Genomic DNA, 21,180 nt, shown 5'->3' on the forward strand with positions numbered 1-21,180 from the left:
TGTTGATCGGGTAAGGCTCAAATTATGGCATTGAATGCCTTACCAAAGGTCGTACCAAAGATTCTTGGAGGCTAAAAGGACAAATCAAACACGAAGCCACAATGAATCGACTGTTCTGCTCCCGAATAAAACAAACCCTGGATGTTCCGGTGACCTCCCCCCCCCCCCCACGAGTTGCTCCAATTTTTAACAAATTACCGGACATTTAAGAGGAGGGGGGGGAGGGAATCATCGTTCAACAAAATAAATTCAAATGTTTTGCCTGATAAAAAGCATCACCCGAACAACATTTTTTGATTTTTTCGTGGAAAAATATTAAGAAATAGGTCAGTGAAGAGGTATTTTTGAGGACGCTTCTTAAAAATCATGATTTGCGGTGTCCACTGTGCAGACTGATCAGAAGTGAACAAATGAACGCAGCATAGTTAGAGTAGAAATTTTTCTAGACCCCAACGTTTCTGTTTGATATCTTTTAATTTTTTTAATTTTTGGTGGTTTTTCAAAGTGAAAACTACGATTTTTCGCGAAACAATCCGCCATTTTGAAGCTGTTAAACCTCTCCAAAGTAACAAACAACGGAAAAGAAAAACGCTGGAAAATTTATTATAAAAAAATTTCAAGAATGTTTCGACAAGTTTTGAAGTCAATCGAAGTAGAAATCTTGGACCTGTGCGCCGAGCTGAGATATCCATAGATAAAGGTCCATAACTTCCAGAGTTTCGTTTCAATAGGCTTGAAAATTTCACAGAATATTCTTGAAATGTTTCGACTTTCAACACAATTGATAATTGGTGCAAAATTTGAAAAAATGGTAAAGAAGTTTTCGAAAAACAATGGACACGGGTTTTCAAAACCTGCTTCCGAGAAAAACGCGTTTGAAGTTTATTGTCTATAAAATCAAAGGAAACAATTTATTTTTCTAGGGGGCACACATTCGAAAAATCATTTTTTCTTTTTATTTTGTTATAATAAAACATTTCAAGAATGTTTTGTTAAATTTTCAAGCCAATTTTGTAGAAAAACGCTCTACAGAATCGCAGTACATGGTTTTTTATTTAAAATTATTTTTAAATTTGTCGCTTCACTAAAAGATAAAGTTGATCAAAGTATTTGGAATCAATTTTCCGGATGAAAAATTACGAATCTACTATTTTGAACCGATCTTGACCCTTTAATGGGCTTCCCGGTCTGACAGATAGATGGTGTCACACATTAAAAATCTCACTAGCGTTCCACCATAGAGACATCCTTCAGGTGTCAACTATAATAATTTCATACACAGCAGTGTATTTTAAAAGTTTATGTTCTTTCAATGAAGCTACATTTAGAAAAATAGAATCAGGAATCAGATCAAATTGGCTCAAATGGCACGTTCCCCTTGGAAAAATAGAAACTATGGAGAATAAAGCATTTCGTGTGTTATTCTCGGACACCACTTAATCGTATATCTCTGAAGGACGCGAAGGCGAAGCAAATATTTCAGAAGAGACCAGATCTTTCGGTACGTACTGTGGCTAGTAACACGAAAATGTCTCCAACTTCGGTGCATACTTTCAAGCATCAGGGAGGTATGAAGTCGTTCAAGGTGAAAACTGTACCGAACCATAATGATAAACAGAATGTGACGGCTGAAACTCGGACTTGCAAGTTGTATCGCGAATATTTGACGAAGTTTTCCTGCGTAATAATGGACGATATAAATTATGTACGGGATGACTTCAAGCAGCTTCCTAAAATATCTTATTATATTGCAATGCAACGAAATGACGTATAACAGTATTTCAGGATAAAGAAAGAGGTCAAGTTTCTTTAAAAAAATAGTTTGGCAGACAATATACAGCTATGATCGATCAAGTCAAAGCTTCATCACTACTGTAACAATAAATAAAAAAATATACCGTGAAGAATACCCAAAGAAGCAATTATTACCATTCATATGCAGCCATGATGCTCCCTCACTATTATGGGCCGATTTAGCATCTTGCCACTACACCAAAGATGTTTTGGAATGGTATAAAGCGAATGGAGTCCATGATGTATCGAGAGTGGCGAATCCACCAAACTGCACAAAGTTGCGACCTATCGCGCGGTGTATATAAACAACAAGCAACAAGAACAGAAAAAAATCGAAATCTTGAACGAAATCAGCTTAATCGGTTGCAGAGAAATCTGCACAGACTCTAATGGCTGGAGCAATCTCAAAAGTTCTTAATGTTTCTTCATTCAGCCAAATTAAGTAACTGTAATTTAACTGTTAAGATTAAATTCGATTAAATGTAAGATCTCATGGTCAAAAAGCAGGCGGTGAAATTTTATCCGGATCCGACTTTCAATATATACATAGATCTTGCCTGAGCTCTGGCTATACCAGTCCCTCTGGCTTTCAGTTCCGGAAGTACCGGAAACGATGGCCAAAAACTTAAAAAAACGAAACTCATTTCGCCTTCTCTGAGATATTTATACAATTTTTTTACAAACTGATGTTAAACGAAAAGGTCTTATGATCATTCACCGAGACTGAATCATATTTTGAGGTTAAGGAGTTAGAAAAATCGTATTGTTCTTTAAGGAGAATAACACATCACTCAGTAAATCGTGTAACTGACACACAGGAGGCGCTATCATTGTCAAATCCATAAAAATGACAGCCATTTAAGTGGAACTACTTTGGTGATTTTCAGAACAATGAATTCAAAACAATTTCGTGTGTTAATTTATCAATGCTTTTTGATGAAAAAAGCACTTCACAAGCTCAGCAATGGCTTCAAAAGTGTAATCCGGATTCCGCTTCACCGAAAAAAAACCGTTTGGTAATGATTTGCTGAATTTAAACGTGGTTCTACAGACGCCGACGATTCTGCTCGTCCAATTGAGGTGTTTAATCCAAAAATCTTCTAAAAGACGGCGAGAGGACTGAGGCCGCAAAGCTATCAGAAAGCAGTGTGTCTACAATTTTGCATGAACATTTGACCACGAGAAAGTTCTTTCCAAAGTTGCCGGCCTTTCTAAAGAGACGCGCTTACTCACAGTCGTGTTGATGATTTAGAGCTGTAATAAAACACATTGTTTGCGTCGATATGTGACAATGGATGAATCATGGATCCATCACTTCACTCCGGAATCAAAAAGCATCATTATCTGAGTGTACTGCAGTCGGTAAACCACTTCCGAAGTGTCCAAAGGCACAACAGTCAGCTTGGAAGGCTATGGCTTCACCATAATTTTCATCGACTAATTTTAGGAAGGAAAAGTAATTGATTGCTTGAATGCAAAAGCTACGAAAAACCACCTCAGAAGTCGAAGAAAAACCACTGTTTCAATACACCGATTCACAAGTCGATGGCAACGATGGTTAAATTGAACGAATTACATTTCTAATTGTTTCCTCATCCAACTCATAGTCCAGATCTGGATCCTAGTGACTACTAGCTATTTACTGATCTAAAACAAATGCTCGCCGATAAAACACTAAAATGAAGAACAATTACTGAATGTGAATACTATTTAGAGGCAAAAGACTAATCCTTCTGCAAGCATGGCATCGAAAAGTTAGAGTAGCGTTATAATGAATGAATTGCTCTTGAAAAAGATTATGTGTTAGATGTTTTTGTCAGTCAGGGGTTTTTTTGACCGATGTGTTGCATGCTGAAACCGAAGCCTACCTTGCGGCGTTGGGTCAGTTTCCTTATTTATGTGTATGTGTATGTGTATGTGTACGAGGCGAGCGGACAGAGCAGAGATAACTAGATACTTGCATGTTGACTTCATGACTTCTCGAGAATAATACAATAATAATATTGGATACGAAAATGAGAGATTGTGAATAGTTATGCATGTCACAACCCAGTTAGTTCGGCATGACATCGTTATACCTTATGATAAAAAAAGAACCGGAATTTTATTAAAAAACGCTAAGTTTCAATTTTTAATAAATTTCTTTATTATCACCTTCAAAGTACTCTCCTCCTGCGGCAATACATGCATGCCAACGCTTGATCCAATTTTCCATACAAGTTTTATAGGCCGCCGAAGGTATGACCTTTAGTTCACGCAGCGAATTCTCTTTTATGGTCTCTATGGTCTCAAAACGTGTTCCCCGCAATGGCAATTTGAGTCTGGGCAAGAGGAAAAAGTCACACGGGGCCATATCTGGAGAGTACGGTGCTTGGTTGAAGATATTGGTTGAGTTTTTGGCCAAAAACTGCGACACAACCAACGCTGTGTGAGCGTGTGAAATTCAGCTTTTTTCGCACCAGCCAAGAAGCGACGCGTTTCAAACCCAAAACATCAGTTAAAATGTGTTCGGCTGATCCATAAGAGATGCCCAACAACACAGCAATCTCTCTAATCGGTACAGAACGATTTTGCAACACGATTTACTTCGCCGATTTAATGTTTTCTTCAGTAGCAGATGTTGTTGGGCGGCCAAGGATCTCATCATGATCCAAGCTTGTACGACCACATTTGAAGCGTTTATACCACTCGTATGCCTGTGTTTTTCCTAGACACGATTCACCAAAGGCCTTTTCTAACATTTTCAACGTTTCGGAACACTTAAATCTATTTGCAACACAAAATTTGATGCACGCACGTTGTTCTAAATTTTCATCCATTAGAAAAATCGCCACACGAAAACTTCTTTGTATAGACGCCAAACAAAAACTAATCGTACGATATGCGTCAAAATTTGACAGAATGTGTATAAAAGTGTTGAGAGAATAAAAGTTTACTGATTGGACAAGCGCGGGAATTTAAAAATGAAAAATCCGGTTCTTTTTTTATCATAAGGTAATATACGAAGCAAAATTGATCAAGCCCAATTTGATTTCAGAACGGTTTTAACAAAGTCTACAATAAAATTTAAAAATCACTCAGCAGCAAATTCACTAAAGTAGCGCAAACATAAAAAGGAATGGTTACCGTACACCAATTGAAGAATCAATTCGAATTAAACTGAGAAAGTTTGCATTTATTGGCTGAATTTAGATAAATTACGCGCGTCAGTCACGTAATCATGATCAAAAATCACGATAAATTCATTCAGTAAAAAGTAGTAAATCATCCAACGATTGTGACCATTCCAAACAAATTCATAAAAAGAGGAACAGTTTGCTTTTACGTGTGTGAAGAAATCGCCGTGTCAATAAAAAAAACAGTGGTTTAACAATTAGGCATACAATGTCGACAATCAGGCAACTGTTTAGACCTAACATCCTAACTCGTGACTTTCCCAACAGAGCACATAAGTTTCGGTAAGTTGCATCTCGAATAGCCCATTATCAACTTTCGCAGCTTGATGTTGCAACATTGCTGCAAACGAACCTGATCATGCTCTTTCCAAACTTGTCAGAGGCCAGCCAGCAGAGGTGGAGCCAGTAAATGTTGCCTGATACAATCACACCAACTCTTTAGGTACCGGATGGCGCAGCAAACGTCAGAAAAGATGGGAAATGTGATCGACTACTCATCTGCCGAAACCAGCAACAGATAGAAAAAACAAAAGCGTTGAAAGCAAACGGATTTCTTTTGAATATCGGATTTAGTTCGCATTTTTATTAACATCGTAATCATTTGCATTATTCACAAGGTTTTTGCTCCTGTCTGTCTTACTGCTATAGTTATCTTTCCCTGATAGAAACAATTTTCATTAGATGAGCTTTCTCACAATAGCGCTATCACGAACACACACATTTTTTTCTCCTAGCGCTCTTGCAACATTCTTCCACGTGGTACGAGTGAACGTCAATTAATAATAGCTAGGTAAAAATAGAAAGAAAATAAATTCACTTTCGATTCAGTAATTGAGCACCAGTAACGATTACAGCGAAGAGCTGTCTCCTCATGGAGTGTCATAGAAGGTTCCAGTTGAATTGTGATTCTTTGAATATCTTAAAGTATAACCAACGTCAAAACCGATTGGCATCGAACGATGCAGTCAGTCATACGACGAAATTAAAATTGTACAATATTGCAACAATGATTTTAATTTAATTAACGAGCAACAGAGATAGACAATTGAATCGTATGTTGGCTTAAGTTGATTTTCTAGTATGTTCAAAAATTCGATTCAATCAGAGTTTCAGATCATTCTAAGGTCAAGTCTTACAGTTACATCTTTGTCAAAATTCGTTGAGCGGCACAAATTTCATATAGTTCCTATCTAAGATTAAATGTTAGATTTGTTATGTCCATCTTCTAAATGATACTAAAAGTACATCGTTTTTTATTACATTACTATGCTAATAATTATTAACAATTTCGAGGGCTATTCCGGTTGTGCCATTTAACAATCATCAACAAAAGCGCAGATTCTGCTATCCTACCGGGGGAATGAAAAAACTAACTCACAGGTAAATAAATAATTTCTATCGCCCTGCGCATTCTGCCTAAAATATGCCACACCTCTTCTGTAATGGTTTTCGTTTGACAGATGGCCTCGTTAGTTGAATTGTGTTGCTGGTGACTTTTGACTGGAACGTGGGACTAAATGCACTGATCGTCGGTTGCATGATTGGCATGGCGGCACTGTACTGCTGCTTCATCTGTTGGTGGCACTTGTTTGCTAGATAGCGAAAAACGCTAGCCACATTCACGTCCTCCTTGACCGAGGTACGTATCAGTCGACAACCGAGGGATTGAGCCAGAGCCTCGGCCTCATCGAACGACACTACGGCCTTATCCATGAGGTCAATTTTGTTTTGGACTAGTACCGTCGGAACTTCGCTGCACTCGTTTTCCACCTTGACCTTCCAGTCGCGGATCGCTTCGAACGATGCCCGATCTGTCGTACTGAACGTTAGCACACAGGCTTGCGCCCCTCGATAGTACGCCTTCGTGATGGCATCGAACTCTTCCTGACCTGCCGTGTCCCACAGCATGATTCGAATATCTTCGCCGTCGATTTCGATCTGCCGCTCGAGAAAATCTACTCCAATTGTTTTCTTGTAATCTTTGGTGTAGATACCTTTACAGTATCGTTGCACCATCGACGTCTTTCCGACGCCGCCATTTCCGACCACGATCACCTTCAGCGCTATTTCCAATTCTTCCTCAAACATTATGACAGCTTTCTAATAAAAACAACCTACACTATTCTCTCAATTCGCATTGCAAGCAGTGTATCTCTCTAATCCAAATGCGTGCGTGTTGATCCATTTTTCGAGTGAAGTTCGAACATACTAACACTAAACCCAGAAATCTAGTAAGTCATTGTTCTCAGGCATTCAAACTGCCTGCCTGCCTAGGCGTCGTCACGCGAATCGCATGTTTTCGTCGGGGCAAGGACGAGATTTTCAACTCGATATCAAGATCTAAAACTTCTATTCTACTGTCGCATGAGTAGTGCGTCACGTTTCGTTACGTTCTCTAAGAATCCCTGGCGCTACCGGCGCGGTACTGGGACCCGTGTTCGTCGGTGCGTGCGTGCGTGTGTTCTTGGTTCTAAGTCAGTACTAGGCTGCGGGCCACCTGCAAATCCAAATGAGACACATTACTCGTTGTGATAACTATCTAAAATCAAAAGCAGGCAATATATCAGAAATCGAAAAAAATAGGAAAAGAAATGGAAATAAAGCAAAAATTATTTGGAAACCGAAAAACCACCTTCCAATTAGATGAATAGGATAACAACCGAACCGAAACTGAAACCGAAATTCAAAAAGAAAACAAAATGACCAATAATAAACTAAAATACTAAGGATAGGTCCACAGTCCAAGTACTAAAAATATAACCAATTTACATCACGACCGACAACCAGCCACCCTTAATAACCGAGGAGGTAGAATCAGAGTAACACAAATGTAATTTTCTCGTTTGAACTTCCAGTCTGGCGCCGGTTGCGTTGCCGCTTCAAGCTGCTCATACATATTTGAGTCGCTGAGACCCCCTCCCACCCCACAGCTACGTCATTCACTTGCAATGCACACGAATGTTTGTCCTCACTCATCGACGCTTTGGATCTCCTGTTGCTGTTCGTTGCTATATACTGATACTTATTTACTCGACATACAAATTACTAAATAGATTTCTAGATAAAGCCCGGCAATCGATTTCCACCTGCGGTGTTCGCTATCACCCGGATTCCAACCAGGAACGGAAGATTCCAATAGGCACTAAGCAACAGACATGACGAACAGAAATGACAAAGGTGATGGTATCGCAGTAATGATAATGACTATTAGTAGCATTAGCCACGTTCGATGGCTGCATTTGTTCGAACGTTCAATATTCATTTGAAGAAAATGTTCCAAATAAGCTACGATTTCATCATAAACAAAATCTACTCTCAAAATAGATACTGTTGCAAAAATAGAAAATACTACTACTAAAGTTAAACTCGAAATTGTTTTAATGATTAACATGCGTATGTATAACTGAATCGCGCCTGATATAACTGTTACCAAATATTAACTTTCAAAACAACACTGAAGAAAATTTTAGCGAAAACATGACTGAAGAAAATTTCAGCGAAACAAGGAAACCAGCCAAAACGTAAAAACTTGGTGCCTCTGAAGTATGTAGGAAAAAAGGAATCAAACGTACCCTCTAAGCAAACGTTGCTATATCCTTACTAAAGAGGTTATTTAAAATAAACCTCGTATATTTGTTATTTTTAATACGTTTATTTGTTATTTTTAATACACTTGTGTTATTAGAGGTATACATGTTTAAAAATATTTTTACAATTTCACAGAATGTTCTTCTTCCGAGAACGAGAATCGTTAACATTATCATCTTTCATTTTTCTTTATTTTAAATCAATTCCAGCACGATATTAAGTGAGCTGTACGATTCGACGAAATAACCCTTTCGGCGAAATGGCATTTAGCGAAATGATATTCGGCGAAATGTCACGCAGTGAAATGATCTTTACGTCGGTGAAAGGCTTTTGGGGAAATTTTGGCAGAAACTTAACGTCTGCTTAGTGGTTCAAATTGAACTGCCGAATTTGGTATTAAGTAGCTCAATTTGAACTGCTATGCACTGATAACGTACTGATAACGATACTGAACGTAAACATATCAAATTTGGCTAACCCCTGAATGATATGTTGGAACATTGATTTTGGAGATATCGGTTATCAGCCCCCGGTTCCGGAAGTATCCTGAATAGTAGTTAAAAATCTCCGTCATTCAGAGCGACGGAATCAGGAATCAGAACAAATTGGCTCAAGTGGCACGTTCCCCTAGTTCTTTGGAGATTTGTGCCTTACCGTAGCTTCTCATCAATTTCCTGATGGGAAGGGAAGGATAAAAGGAACATGGAAGGGAATTGTGAGATGGGTGAGGTGGGAAAACAGCCCAAAACATAAAGAAACAAATCGTTCTGCATCCCCGAAAGGATGCTGAACAATCTGCAGGTTCCAAAATGCACAGTTAATAAGACCGCCAACCCCCGAGAGGATTTAGAGATTTAACAAAAGCGACACCATCCTGCATTCCCGGAAGAATGCAGAACGATTAGCAATATGTACGAACAGAAGTAAATTCGGCACCCATAAAGGATGCCAAACAATCTGATAAAAAACCTATTTAAGGTGAATACAGAAAGGATTCATTCTGACTATAGCTCCTTACCACATTGGGTGAGAAACGATAGAATATCCTTTAATTTTAGCTCCGCATACACAGGCTCAACCATGTACGGAGAACCAAAAACCCGGATACGTAGTTGCGTCAATGTGGGACAGTTCCATATCAGATGATATGAAGTATCGTAATCGCATTCACACAAATCACACGAATAATACTCAGCACGCTGAATAGTAGCCATGTGATAATTGAGTTTGCAATGTCCGGTCAGAGCTCTGACCAGAATACTGCAATGATGCTTGGAAAAATGCAGTAGACAATTTGACATTTTCAGATTCCAATCTGGTAAAAATGTTTTGTCTGAGCGCAAGTTTGCAAGCTGCGCCAGTTGCTGGCATGTTTGGATGCAGCCCAAGAACGAATCTTGTGCTTTATCCAACTAGTTGAAAGTGGTGAAGCTGGTTCCGGACCAACGAAATCATTCGTTGCACCAGCTCTAGCCAACTCATCAGCCCATTCATTTCCAGTAATACCAGAATGGACGGGTACCCATAAGAAGTAAACAGCATTTGAAATACTGAGGTCTTTAATTTGAGTTTGACATGCGATCACTAGATTCGACCGTGAATCATTTGAACTGAGTGCTTTAAAAGCTGCCTGACTGTCGGAACAAAAATAAGTTCGTTTACCACAGATTCTCTGCTGAAGTGCCGATTGTAATCCACACAGAATCGCATAGATTTCTGCTTGGAACACAGTACAGTATCTACCAAGTGAGTGAGACTGCTCTAGCCTCATTTCACGACAGTAGACACCAGCACGACCATTCAACAGAGAACCGTCCGTATAACAAACTATGTATTTATCAAGTTGTTGTTCCAAATAACCAGACAACCATTCCTCACGAGGATAATAGCTCACATTGAATGTTTTGAAAGGAAAAATTGGATGTGAGAGTTAGGTCGCTAGAAGTGAGTAAATACTCATCCCACGTAACCATTTGAGACCACAAGCGAGTGTGGCTGGTAGCATAATCTAATGGGTTACTAATCCAAAGCCCTGTAACCTTAAGACGGTATGCACAAGATAATGCTTCTTGTTTTAGGAACACATGTAGTGGTTTAATACACAGTAACGCCTCTAGAGCAGCAGTAGGAGTTGTCGTGAATGCTCCTGTCATCGCCATTAGGACCATCCTTTGGAGATGATTTACCTTTGACTGAACTGTCGCCACTAGATAAACCACAGTAACCTCTGAACCGATGAACTGTAACGGACGAGCTCCTGTGATTATTCTACGATGAGTGAAAAGCACCATTGATGTTTTGCCCGGATTTACAAATAATCCAACCTGACAACACCATTGCTCAACAGATCGCAGGACTTGCTGCATTAAATCAAAGAGAGTGTTAATGTCATCAATATATGATAATCGTCGGCAAAACCAAAAGTCGGAAATCCAAGGTTATTAAGTTTCCTTAACAAACCATCAGCGACTATGTTCCATAGAGGTGGGGATAGTACACCACCTTGAGGACACCCACAGACACTTAGCTTTCTAATCTCTGCTTGCCGAAGCGATGAACAAAGAAGTCGATTGCTAAGCATTGCGTGTATCCAAATTGTAATACTTGAAGATATGCCATGACCACGGGCTGCTTCCAGAATTGAATTGAAAGACACGTTATCAAAGGCACCTTCAATATCTAGGAAAACTCCCAAGCAAGATTGCTTTTGCGAGAAAGCTTTTTCAATGTTGTACACAACATCATATAACAGGGTTGTAGTGGACTTTCCACGCATATTGCATTCCATGTAGCGGATGCACGCCCAAACTAGGTCCTGATATAGTGATCTACTATGCGTTCCACTGTTTTAAGAAGAAATGAGCTTAGACTGATAGGCCTGAAACTCTTCGCTTCCTCATAAGTGTCGCGACCGCCTTTGGGAATAAATTTGATAATTATTTCCTGCCAAGCTCTTGGAATATATCCTGTCGCAAGACTAAAAGTAAGTATTTTTTTCAAAAATGTTTGAAATGCTCATACCCTTTCTGCAGTAAAACTGGGAAAACTCCATAATTTCCAGGAGATTTCAATCGTCACAATTCTTCGAGCAAGGGTCCCGAAAACGTCTCGGGAAGAGGTGTCGGTGATGGATCCATACATCCTGGAAAGTGATTGTTAAATAGACAGTGAAGTACATCACCTTCATCAGGCAAGTACTCGCCATCTGAAGTTCTTAAGAAACCGACATTAAAGTCTTTAGATTTCGAAAGTAACTTATTTAATCTGCTAGCCTCATTAAGACTAGAGACATTTGAGCAAAGGCTTTTCCAACCACTTCACTCAGACTATCGAAGAGCTGCAACTATGAGTGAGTTTGTCTCGTCGACAACATTTTCCAAATCAATTGGGGTTTCAATTGTTGGTTGGTACCCGTAAAATCTAGTCGCCAAGCCCTCTTCATAGAGGTCCCAGTTTGTAGATTTGGGATTACGATATGTGACAATATCAAATTTAACGTTTGAATGATCAAAAAAGATGTACTTATGATCAGATAACGAAGGTTAGAGCTCATCTGAGACGAGCCAATTCACCAACTCATGCGCAATTCTATCAGAGCAGAGAGTTACGTCCAAAACCTCCTCTCTTCCAGATCTCGCAAAAGTTGGACGATTTCCTACATTGACTATGTGCAGGTTTGTACTGCTCACATATTCCACCATATCAGAGCCTCTCGAATGTATATCTGTGCTGCCCCAAATGATATGGTGAGCATTGATGTCACTGCCGATTATAAGCGGTAAATCACTTTTGCTGCAGTATGATACAACCTTTTCGAAGTCGTCGCTTGGCGAAGCTTGGTTATGCGGTAAATATGCCGAACAATAGACATATTTCCTGTCTATGCCATCAATAGTCATATCAACTGTGACAGCACAAACATCCCGAGTTGTGAGCTCCGATATGAGAGAAACATCGAGAGCACTATTTGCAAGTATGCATGCTCGAGGCATTTCACGAGGATTAGTCATACCGTTCTTGTTGAAGGCAACGAAGACTGGGTTTAACAACTTTCCAACGTAGAAGTTTCCCTTTTAGAAATATGGTGCTTGAATCAAAGCTATAGAAGCTTTACCTTCTTGCAGAAGTCTGGATAGATTTATAGTTGCTGTACGTTTATGCTGGAGATTGATTTGTGATACTCTAACCATTATCGATAGAAGCAACGAAAACTAAATCTCCAGCACATATCGTACAACAACTAGAAGGAACTAAATATATTGGCCGCCTATAGCGAACCATGAAAGGATTTTTTTTAAATGCTTGAATCATTTAAATCCCACGAGTTGCGAAAAATGAAATCGTCCACTGTGCCAGAGCTTCGCTTAACACAGTAAGGGAAAACCCCAAGATATTCCGTTCACGACTGCATTGTTTAACCTTCTGCAGCCATTCAGTCATCGGAACGGAAATACACCTTGACTTGGGAGTTCCTATTTTTGTGGTCTTTTAAGACATGGATCAGGAAACCAGTGGATCAATCCTTGGTAGAAAATAATTCCGCCGGATGCCACACGGCTTACCTGTTTGGTGGACTTATACCACCGGTACAGGTGAACCGTAGCGTTATTCTTCGCCAGTTGTGAAACCGCTACCGACACTACACGGCTATCTAGGCTGCTCAGAAAGGGAAGATGGCATTGATGGTCAACTTCCATGGGTGGTCGAGCAGCCAAATCTCCGTCATTCAGAGCGACGGAACAAAAAGAAGAAAGTTTCTTCTAAATTTGTCTCAAAACTGTTCTTATTTGAAAGCTATGTCAGTTGCTGGTCAAACAACCCTCAGCTCATTTCATTTTTGCAGTGATGACCGGAATTAAAAATGTTTGGCTCCATATACTGCTGTTGAATTTCATCCGAATCCTACTTCCGGTTCCGGAGCTACCGGGTGAAGTGTGTTCAAAATTCGTCTATTCGTCTAAATTTGATTATTCAAAAGCGGGTGCCGGGTTCAGAAAATTTAGTATTCAGCAAGGCATTCGTACTTTCAACCAATCAAAACAAACGGAGCTGTTACAATTGCAAGGTTTTAGTGCCACCCTAGAGATGTGACCACCCTCGAATGATTTTTGAGTTCGCATGTGCTTGAAGAAGTAGTGCAACATACCTCATATCGACTAACTTTTTGTGATGGCTCTCATTAATAAGGAAATTGCATAATTCAAATCAATTTCCCAACAGCCTATTGAAATCATCATTACGCAAATACTGACTGTCGGCGGGGGTGAGCTAGGCATCTCATATGTAGTAGCTACTCATTACAAGCCAGTACTTTGCAATGAGACACCTTCGAACGACGATATTGCAAAACAACGAGCTGCGAAAAGCCAACAAACAATTAGTCTTCCGGCCAACGATGATGATCCATGTGGAAATACTTCGCTCCATACAATCTGATCGTTGCTGCACGGAACAATGAACCTCTTTCAACACCCTTTTGTTCACCTCCGGTTGGTTACGATGAGACAGCCTGCAGACGGAAAGCGCAACAGCTGTCCGCAGCGTCGAATACGAAAGTGAGTATGATGTGTTTATGAAATTTAATTAAAAATCCGCGAGATAACAAAAATAACCGACCATTGATCGGGGGCGGGTCTGTGCTGCAATGCCGGGACCCATTCGAGGAATGACGGTGTAAGCAGTAAAATGCCTTCTATCCGATCGAAAGAAGCGGAAAACGAGGCAAACCTCCGCGGAGGAGGAAATCATCAGCAGACTGTGATCATTTCCGCCTCACTGCACTGTTTTCCCATCCCGGGTAGAAATCGAACGAAAAGAAAAAACGCCTTTTGTGCGGATGCAGTGTCAGATGACGACAGATTCTCAGCACATGAGCAAATTCGTAGCTGAATGAAAAATGGGTGGTTTTAATTCGTTTTAATCTTTTTTGACGGTGATTGATTTTCCAAATAGAAGCCGATAATTACCGCTGACAGTTTGAGTAGCCATACGAGCGCATTTTCCGTTCACGTTTTCTTTAAAGGTGTTTACTTTCGAGAAATTGTTTAAGCGAACACCACAGGATGGATCGCTTTTGGTTCACTGTCCGCAGTAAAGGCCGACTGTTGTAAGTGTATCTTTCTTTCAGGAAGCCCTGATGCATTAAAGCTTCATTATGACGTGGGATGGTTTAAAAAAAGTTAACAAAACTATTTCAGCCTACCGTCGTTGAAAACGGTTAAACGAAACCCGCACAGCTTATCGTAAAAAAAACCATTGAATTTTATAGGTGGCGGAAATTCACATTGTTTAAACATACTGGATGAATTTCAGCCATAACAATTTCATGTTTTTAGTAAAAAATGTATTGTTTACAAATACAAGGTTAATCAAACTTGCCGATAAAAGTCACACATCCATTGTTATGACCTTTTTACTCATTGGAATACATGTCGTACTGTCACATGTAAAAGTCTATTCACACTATTCCGGGACGTCCCGGAAAAAAATCAGGCAAAATCAGAATCATCCATGTCTAAACATGGATCTAAACAAACTTGATCATTTTCTTTAATAGACTGGTAGTCGATTTATAAGTGTAAACGACAATTGCAAGACTAATTGGCTTCTTGTAGAGTGAAGGTTCCTAGGAATTCGACGAAACCATGAAAAATTATAAATTTAGAAAAAAAATTCTCACAAAATGATAACTGACACAACATAATATCATTTTATTTGTGATTAAAGCTATATGCGTCTCGCTATATACCACTTCTCGATCATCCGATTCTTCTCGGAGAAGAGCTGTTCTAATCAAGTATTTTTCGCAAGCTTCGCAACCAGTCAGCTGATTTTCGTAGTAACCACGTAAAAAGGAATATATTTAAGTGCAAGCGCAACACCCGTACACGATCCCAGATACCGTGGAAAAAATGTTCGGAAATAACGATCACTGGTGTTCGAATGAAATTTCAGCACATCTAAATATTTCACTTATACTACGATTTTGTAGGGGAAAGATGAGTAATAGTGCGCGGTATATATTAGTGCACATCTTATTGTGAGCTCCTGTTAATGTTTGCCACTAATTACTTGCAATAAACATTGATATTTGACCCTATTAACCTCATTCGGCTACATTTCAACTTCCCTGTTCATTTAATATCAATACGACAGGCGTCAATATCTTTTCTGTCAGTGGAAAATAAGTTTTAAATTTGTTTCTAATAGAATCACATTTTTCTGGGTTTGGTAAAAATTTTTCTACCCAAACGAAGTTATCATCCAGTATTCCGAGCAGTGCAGTAAAACTTCATTCAATTAAATTTAAACCGAATGTGAAACAAATGACGATCGCTCTACTGCAGTAAACTTCAAACTCTGACACACACAACATTCGCTAAAGTTCCGAACGGAAAGCATTCAGTTCTTCAATCAATGCTCTTCATATCAAAGCTCAGTTTAACCACCGTCTCAGTTTAACCACCGTCTTTAAAAAAAAATTATTATACTTCTATAAGCCTAGGTGCGCAATAATCGCCACCTCTCCCCTGTGTCGCGTTTCCATGTTCAGTACTAGGCAGAATATCATTTTTCACTGCCAAACTAACTGATTTCTGCTGAGAGTTGAACAGTAGATGTATTGCACTATTAGCCTAAATTAATTGGGTTTCGTGCACTGTTTTGAAGTTTGAAATAATATTAAAGATGTGGTTTTGATTTTAAGTTTTATAATTCTTCAAAAAATCATTCTACATAGAAACAATATTGAATTGCTGGAAAATCCAGTTCGGTTTTACATCTCATCCAAGTCAGTCGATTAAACAAAACCACTTACGTTGGAAACAGAAGAAACCAAGTACAGTATTGTGTAGTGAACAATAGACCTCGAAAATGAGTGAACCAAACGAACAAAAGCTACCGCCGACACGAAAGAATACAATTGTTGTTGACTTCAGGCAGTGCAAAATTCGACCTTCGATACGAGAACTTGAAGGTTTGCTTAAGGAGCAAATGCAGCTGGACATTAAACGTGTGCATTTACTTCAATGCAATAAGAGGAATAATGTTGTTTACATCCAGTTATATAAAGAGTTGGATGCAATTCAATTCGCAAAAGACAATAACAATGTGCACTATGTGGCGCACGAGAAAATTAAGTTCAACATTCCAGTATATATGGATGATAGTGCTATAGAAGTGCGTGTGCATGATCTTCACTCAAGCGTCACCGATTATTATATTCGCAAAACTATGTCCCAATACGGAGAGATTCTCTCTATCGAAAAAGAAAAGTGGAAGAATTTTTTCCCCGGTATTCTAAATGGCGTACGTGTATTACGCATACACTTGAAGAAGCCTATACCTTCTTATGTGATTTTCGGTCAAGATACAAGAATTCCGTGCAAATCACTTATTACCTATGACAATCAGATGGCCACATTTCAGTATTGTCAAAAGGCTGTTCACTACGGTAAGCCATGTGATAAACTGGACAAGGAGACAACTACACCAAAGGACAACAGTGCTTCCGTCACACCAATCCAAAGCAACCCCAGTACACCTGTGACAGCCACCAACAACAGTGAAGCATCCCCTTCAACGAAACCATCCAACGTATCCCTTATAGAACAAAGTGCATTAGCTGCAGTGAACAACTTACCATCCAACCAACCAGCAACTGCAAACAATGTACAACAAGGCTCATCTCCAACAACTAGCAATGAAATCAACAACAATACCATCGATGTGGCAATGGATGACGAGACGAACCACGAACGAAGTGCTCCTCAATCCTCGCAGGAGGGAAATGGAAGCTCCTCTCCCCATAGAAAAAGGGTGACAACGAGATCCAACTAAAAAAAAAATTTATTCAAAAAATCGGCTCAATCGGCCACATAAAGCTTGTACGCAAATAGGCCTGAATAAAAATATCTTTTAAATAAAAAAAATTGTTGGAAAATTGACTTTTGATCAGAGCCACTGGGACTCCAAGCGTAACATACCATCCGACTCAGCTCGATGTGATCGGAAAAAGTGTACCTCTCATATATTTTTCTCTCCGCTAAATTTTATCGAAAATACACTGAGGTCTCTTTTTACGCGGCTGATACGGAAATGCGCGTTTAAAAAAATCTTCGAAACTAAAGAAATTTATTTTTATGCCAAATATTTTTAAAATGCATGAAAAATCCAGATCTGGTGTAATCCCAAAAAAATCGACTTTAGGACTTGCGACCGCGTAGCTTCGGAAATCCGTGTAGAAAAAAACCGCGAAATAAAAAAAATTCTTTGATGTCAAATGTCTTAGAAATGCATAAAAAGCCCAGATCTGGAATAAACTCAAAAATTTGACTTTGGAACTTAGAAATGCATGAAAAGTCGAGATCTGGTGTAATCTAAAATAAAAAAAATTAATCGAATATTTTCAAAGTATCAGAGAGTTGCCTTGAAAAAAATTCGGAATAACACCATATCTCGAAGTTTCATGCATTTCTAAGACAAAACAATAAAACCGCGTAACTTCGGAAATCCGCATAAAAAACCGCGTAACACCACGGATATCCGCGTAAAAAAACCGCATAAAAACACGTAAGAAAAGACCTCATTGTATTGTTATGTAACTATACTATGCTAACGATCGGCCCGACCGGATGCGTTTTATAACTGTATCAAACGAGACACGAAAGTGTACTGATTTCCTAAATATGTGATAATCAAAAATGGTGCTTTTAAAACAACGTAATATTTTACTCGTCTGTTTCTTGCGATTAATTTTTTTGTAAAAGTTTTTAAATTAAATACACGCGATTCAAGGCCGTGATATTCAAATATCCACACGGATAAAAATCCATTGCCGGTGCCATGATTAGAAATCATGAAATCCGGAAACATTTTCATGAGAGATAAGTTTCATGATATCAATCATTTTGCTCATTAAATCATGAATAATAACGCATGATTTCATAAGAAGACATGTTTCATTATTTTATTAGTGCACGTGAAAAAAATTAAAAAAAAACTCCATAAAAACCTGTTTTAATTCACCTAGTGGTTTAATAATGCCATTCTCATTTTACTCATACCATCACAAATATTACAGTGGACTTCTAAGAGCAACCGTTCATTGAATAGAAACAGTAAAGTTCGCGATTTAGCAAAATATACGCATCAAAACACCCTATACTTCAAAAACTGGAAGTATTATCCACAACGGATTCACGGATTCTGTATGAAACCGAAAGACTTTTCCTTTGAATCTATAAGTTTGTGAAAGGTAGATCTTTTTTGCAGTTTTTGACGACTATTCGAGACCTTTCGTTTAAATCTCTGTTTGTGAAAATCGGTTAAGTCATTTCCGAGAAAATTAAGTTCACGTTTTATACTTAATTTTCACATATTATCCTATAACTCCGGAACCGCAAGTCGGATGCCAAAGAAATTCAATAGCAGGCTATGGAATCATAATACCTTTCATTTGAATCTAAGTTTGTAAAAATAGGTTCAACCATCTCCGAGAAAAATGAGTGCATATTATTTCCATTTTTTGATGCATATCACCCTGTATCCCTGTATTTCCGGAGCCGAAAATCGGATCGGGATGAAATTCAATAGCAGGCCATGGACCCGTAAAAGCTTTAATATAGATCTAGCTTTGTAAAAATCGGTTCAGTGTTACATACACACACAGACATTTGCTCAGTTCGTCGAGCTGAATCGCATGGTATATGACATTCGACCCTCCGGACGTTGATTGAGAAGTCGGTTTTCATGTCAACTGTTAAACCCAAGCCCCACCCGTACCCGATTTAACATAAAAAGTGTTACCCATACTTGACCGAGCCCGAATTTTTTGTCTGATTCCGAACCCGTAGAAAACATTTTTGGATCAAGTTTTAAATACTCAAAGCTTGCCCTTGTCCTTTATGCAAATTCTTAAACTCGAACCCGATCCATAACCATTCAAAAATAAAAATCTTTAACGGAACCCGATCCGACTCCTATAAATGTTTCATTTCTAACCCCGAATCCCACCCGTCAGGTTTCGGACACTCGATACTCAACGAAAGATAAACAAGAAAAAGATAAGTGAATTACCTCTGAAATAAAACTCGAACTCTTCAATTCGTTTTGCCGATTTAACGACTGTCAATGTGATGTAAAACGGCTTGATAAGCAACCCGATTTAACCGAATTCCGTATACGTTTAGACTGTGCACGACAAGTGAGGTTCAATTTTCAGTCTCGCTCCTGTAAAATTGTCCCGGAAGAGATCACTTCATACGCAATTTACCTTCTGTCTCACTGATATGAATGATTTTGTTTAGTGCAGCTATTCCCATCCTGTAATCCGAGGATCCCTGAGCGATGTTGTTTTTTTAGGGTCGCGAATCATTTTCATGAACAAGTTATTTTCTCAAAATTGTGTGTCATTTTCCATTGGTGCTATGTAATTTTCAAAATAGCGTGTAAATATACTTACTGCGCACAAAATTAATTTTAAATTGGGAGTTATATTAATGGTTTCAAAGAGGTCCGCGATGTAAAAAGATTGACACCAGATAGAGGAAAATTTTTCTTTTCCAAGACAATGTTCCGTCTCACACACCGATCCAAAAGCCTATACAGGAATTCGGATGGGAAGTGCCATCGCATGCGGTTTATCCACCATCCCTTGGAAATTGCTATCCCATTAGCGTCGATGGGACACGCACTCGGTGAACAGCACTCCGCTAACTTCAAAAAAAGTCAGAACAGGTCGATTCTTTTTGCATACGTTTTGAATACGGCGCTTTTTCGAAGTTCGCCCTATGGAAGAATGGGTACAAATCAATCGTGAATATCTCGAGTTATACTAAATACAAAAACATAACTCATTCTCCAGCAATTTATGATTAAATATTTAGTAGAGTGAAATAACCATAAATAAACTAAATATTTAGTTTTCTTAAACTTTCAAAAACAATGAGGAAATCTAACTCATCACACTTGCTTACCTTTTTCGCACTCGGACGACGGTTTTGAGGTAGTCAGGAACAATTTTGAAACTTAATTTAGAACCTGGATTCTGATCCACCTGAATTCTGAACCTAATTTTAGATTTGGAATTTATTTTAAGAATTTAGTTCCAAAATACAGATTCAAAAGTTCAAAACTGAGACTCTGGAACTGAATTATTATTCTAGATTATGAAACTGGTTTCTTGGTTAGATTTTGGAATTGAATTTAATGCTTTAATTTAAATTCTGAATACGTATCCAGAGTTCTGATTCAGCAAAACTTCTGGCACACAATTCAAGATATGAAATTTAGATCTGGATTCTGCAAAAAAACTTTAAATCTGAACTCCGAAACAGAAAAAGTTTCATTTCCAGAATTCAGAATCTGCATGCTGGAAATGAATTCGAATGGCTCTAGAATTAGATTTCGGAACTGAATTCAGTTCCTTAATTCAAGTTCGGAGTTCTTGTTAAGTCTGTTGCTGTGAATTTTAGAGCTAATTTGAAGAACTGAATTATTGATGTGGATTCCAAACCTGAATTCAGCAACTGAAGTCGGAACCAGTCCCAGGCTTCGAATTTAATTTTTTAACTCAGTTTCATTTCCTGAATAAATTCTGGATCTGGTGTAGATATATGCATGG

General features: G+C 38.7%; 2 protein-coding genes across 4 annotated transcripts in view; both read right to left on the minus strand.

Annotated features, from left to right (window-relative positions):
- Nucleotides 1-21,180, minus strand: part of LOC131439673 (protein yippee-like) — a 257,659-nt gene that overhangs the window by 86,797 nt on the left and 149,682 nt on the right. The window lies entirely within an intron of this gene.
- LOC131439672 (ras-related protein Rab-23) overlaps nucleotides 5,521-21,180 on the minus strand; it is a 165,339-nt gene continuing 149,679 nt past the window's right edge. For both annotated transcript variants that reach the window (XM_058610979.1, XM_058610978.1), the window contains exon 2: nucleotides 5,521-7,467. In XM_058610979.1, the coding sequence (XP_058466962.1) occupies nucleotides 6,387-7,058 (672 nt within the window). In that variant the 5' untranslated portion in view covers nucleotides 7,059-7,467 and the 3' untranslated portion in view covers nucleotides 5,521-6,386. The remainder of the gene's footprint in view (nucleotides 7,468-21,180) is intronic.

The sequence above is a fragment of the Malaya genurostris genome, chromosome 3, assembly GCF_030247185.1.
Source record: "Malaya genurostris strain Urasoe2022 chromosome 3, Malgen_1.1, whole genome shotgun sequence".
NCBI lineage: Eukaryota > Metazoa > Arthropoda > Insecta > Diptera > Culicidae > Malaya > Malaya genurostris.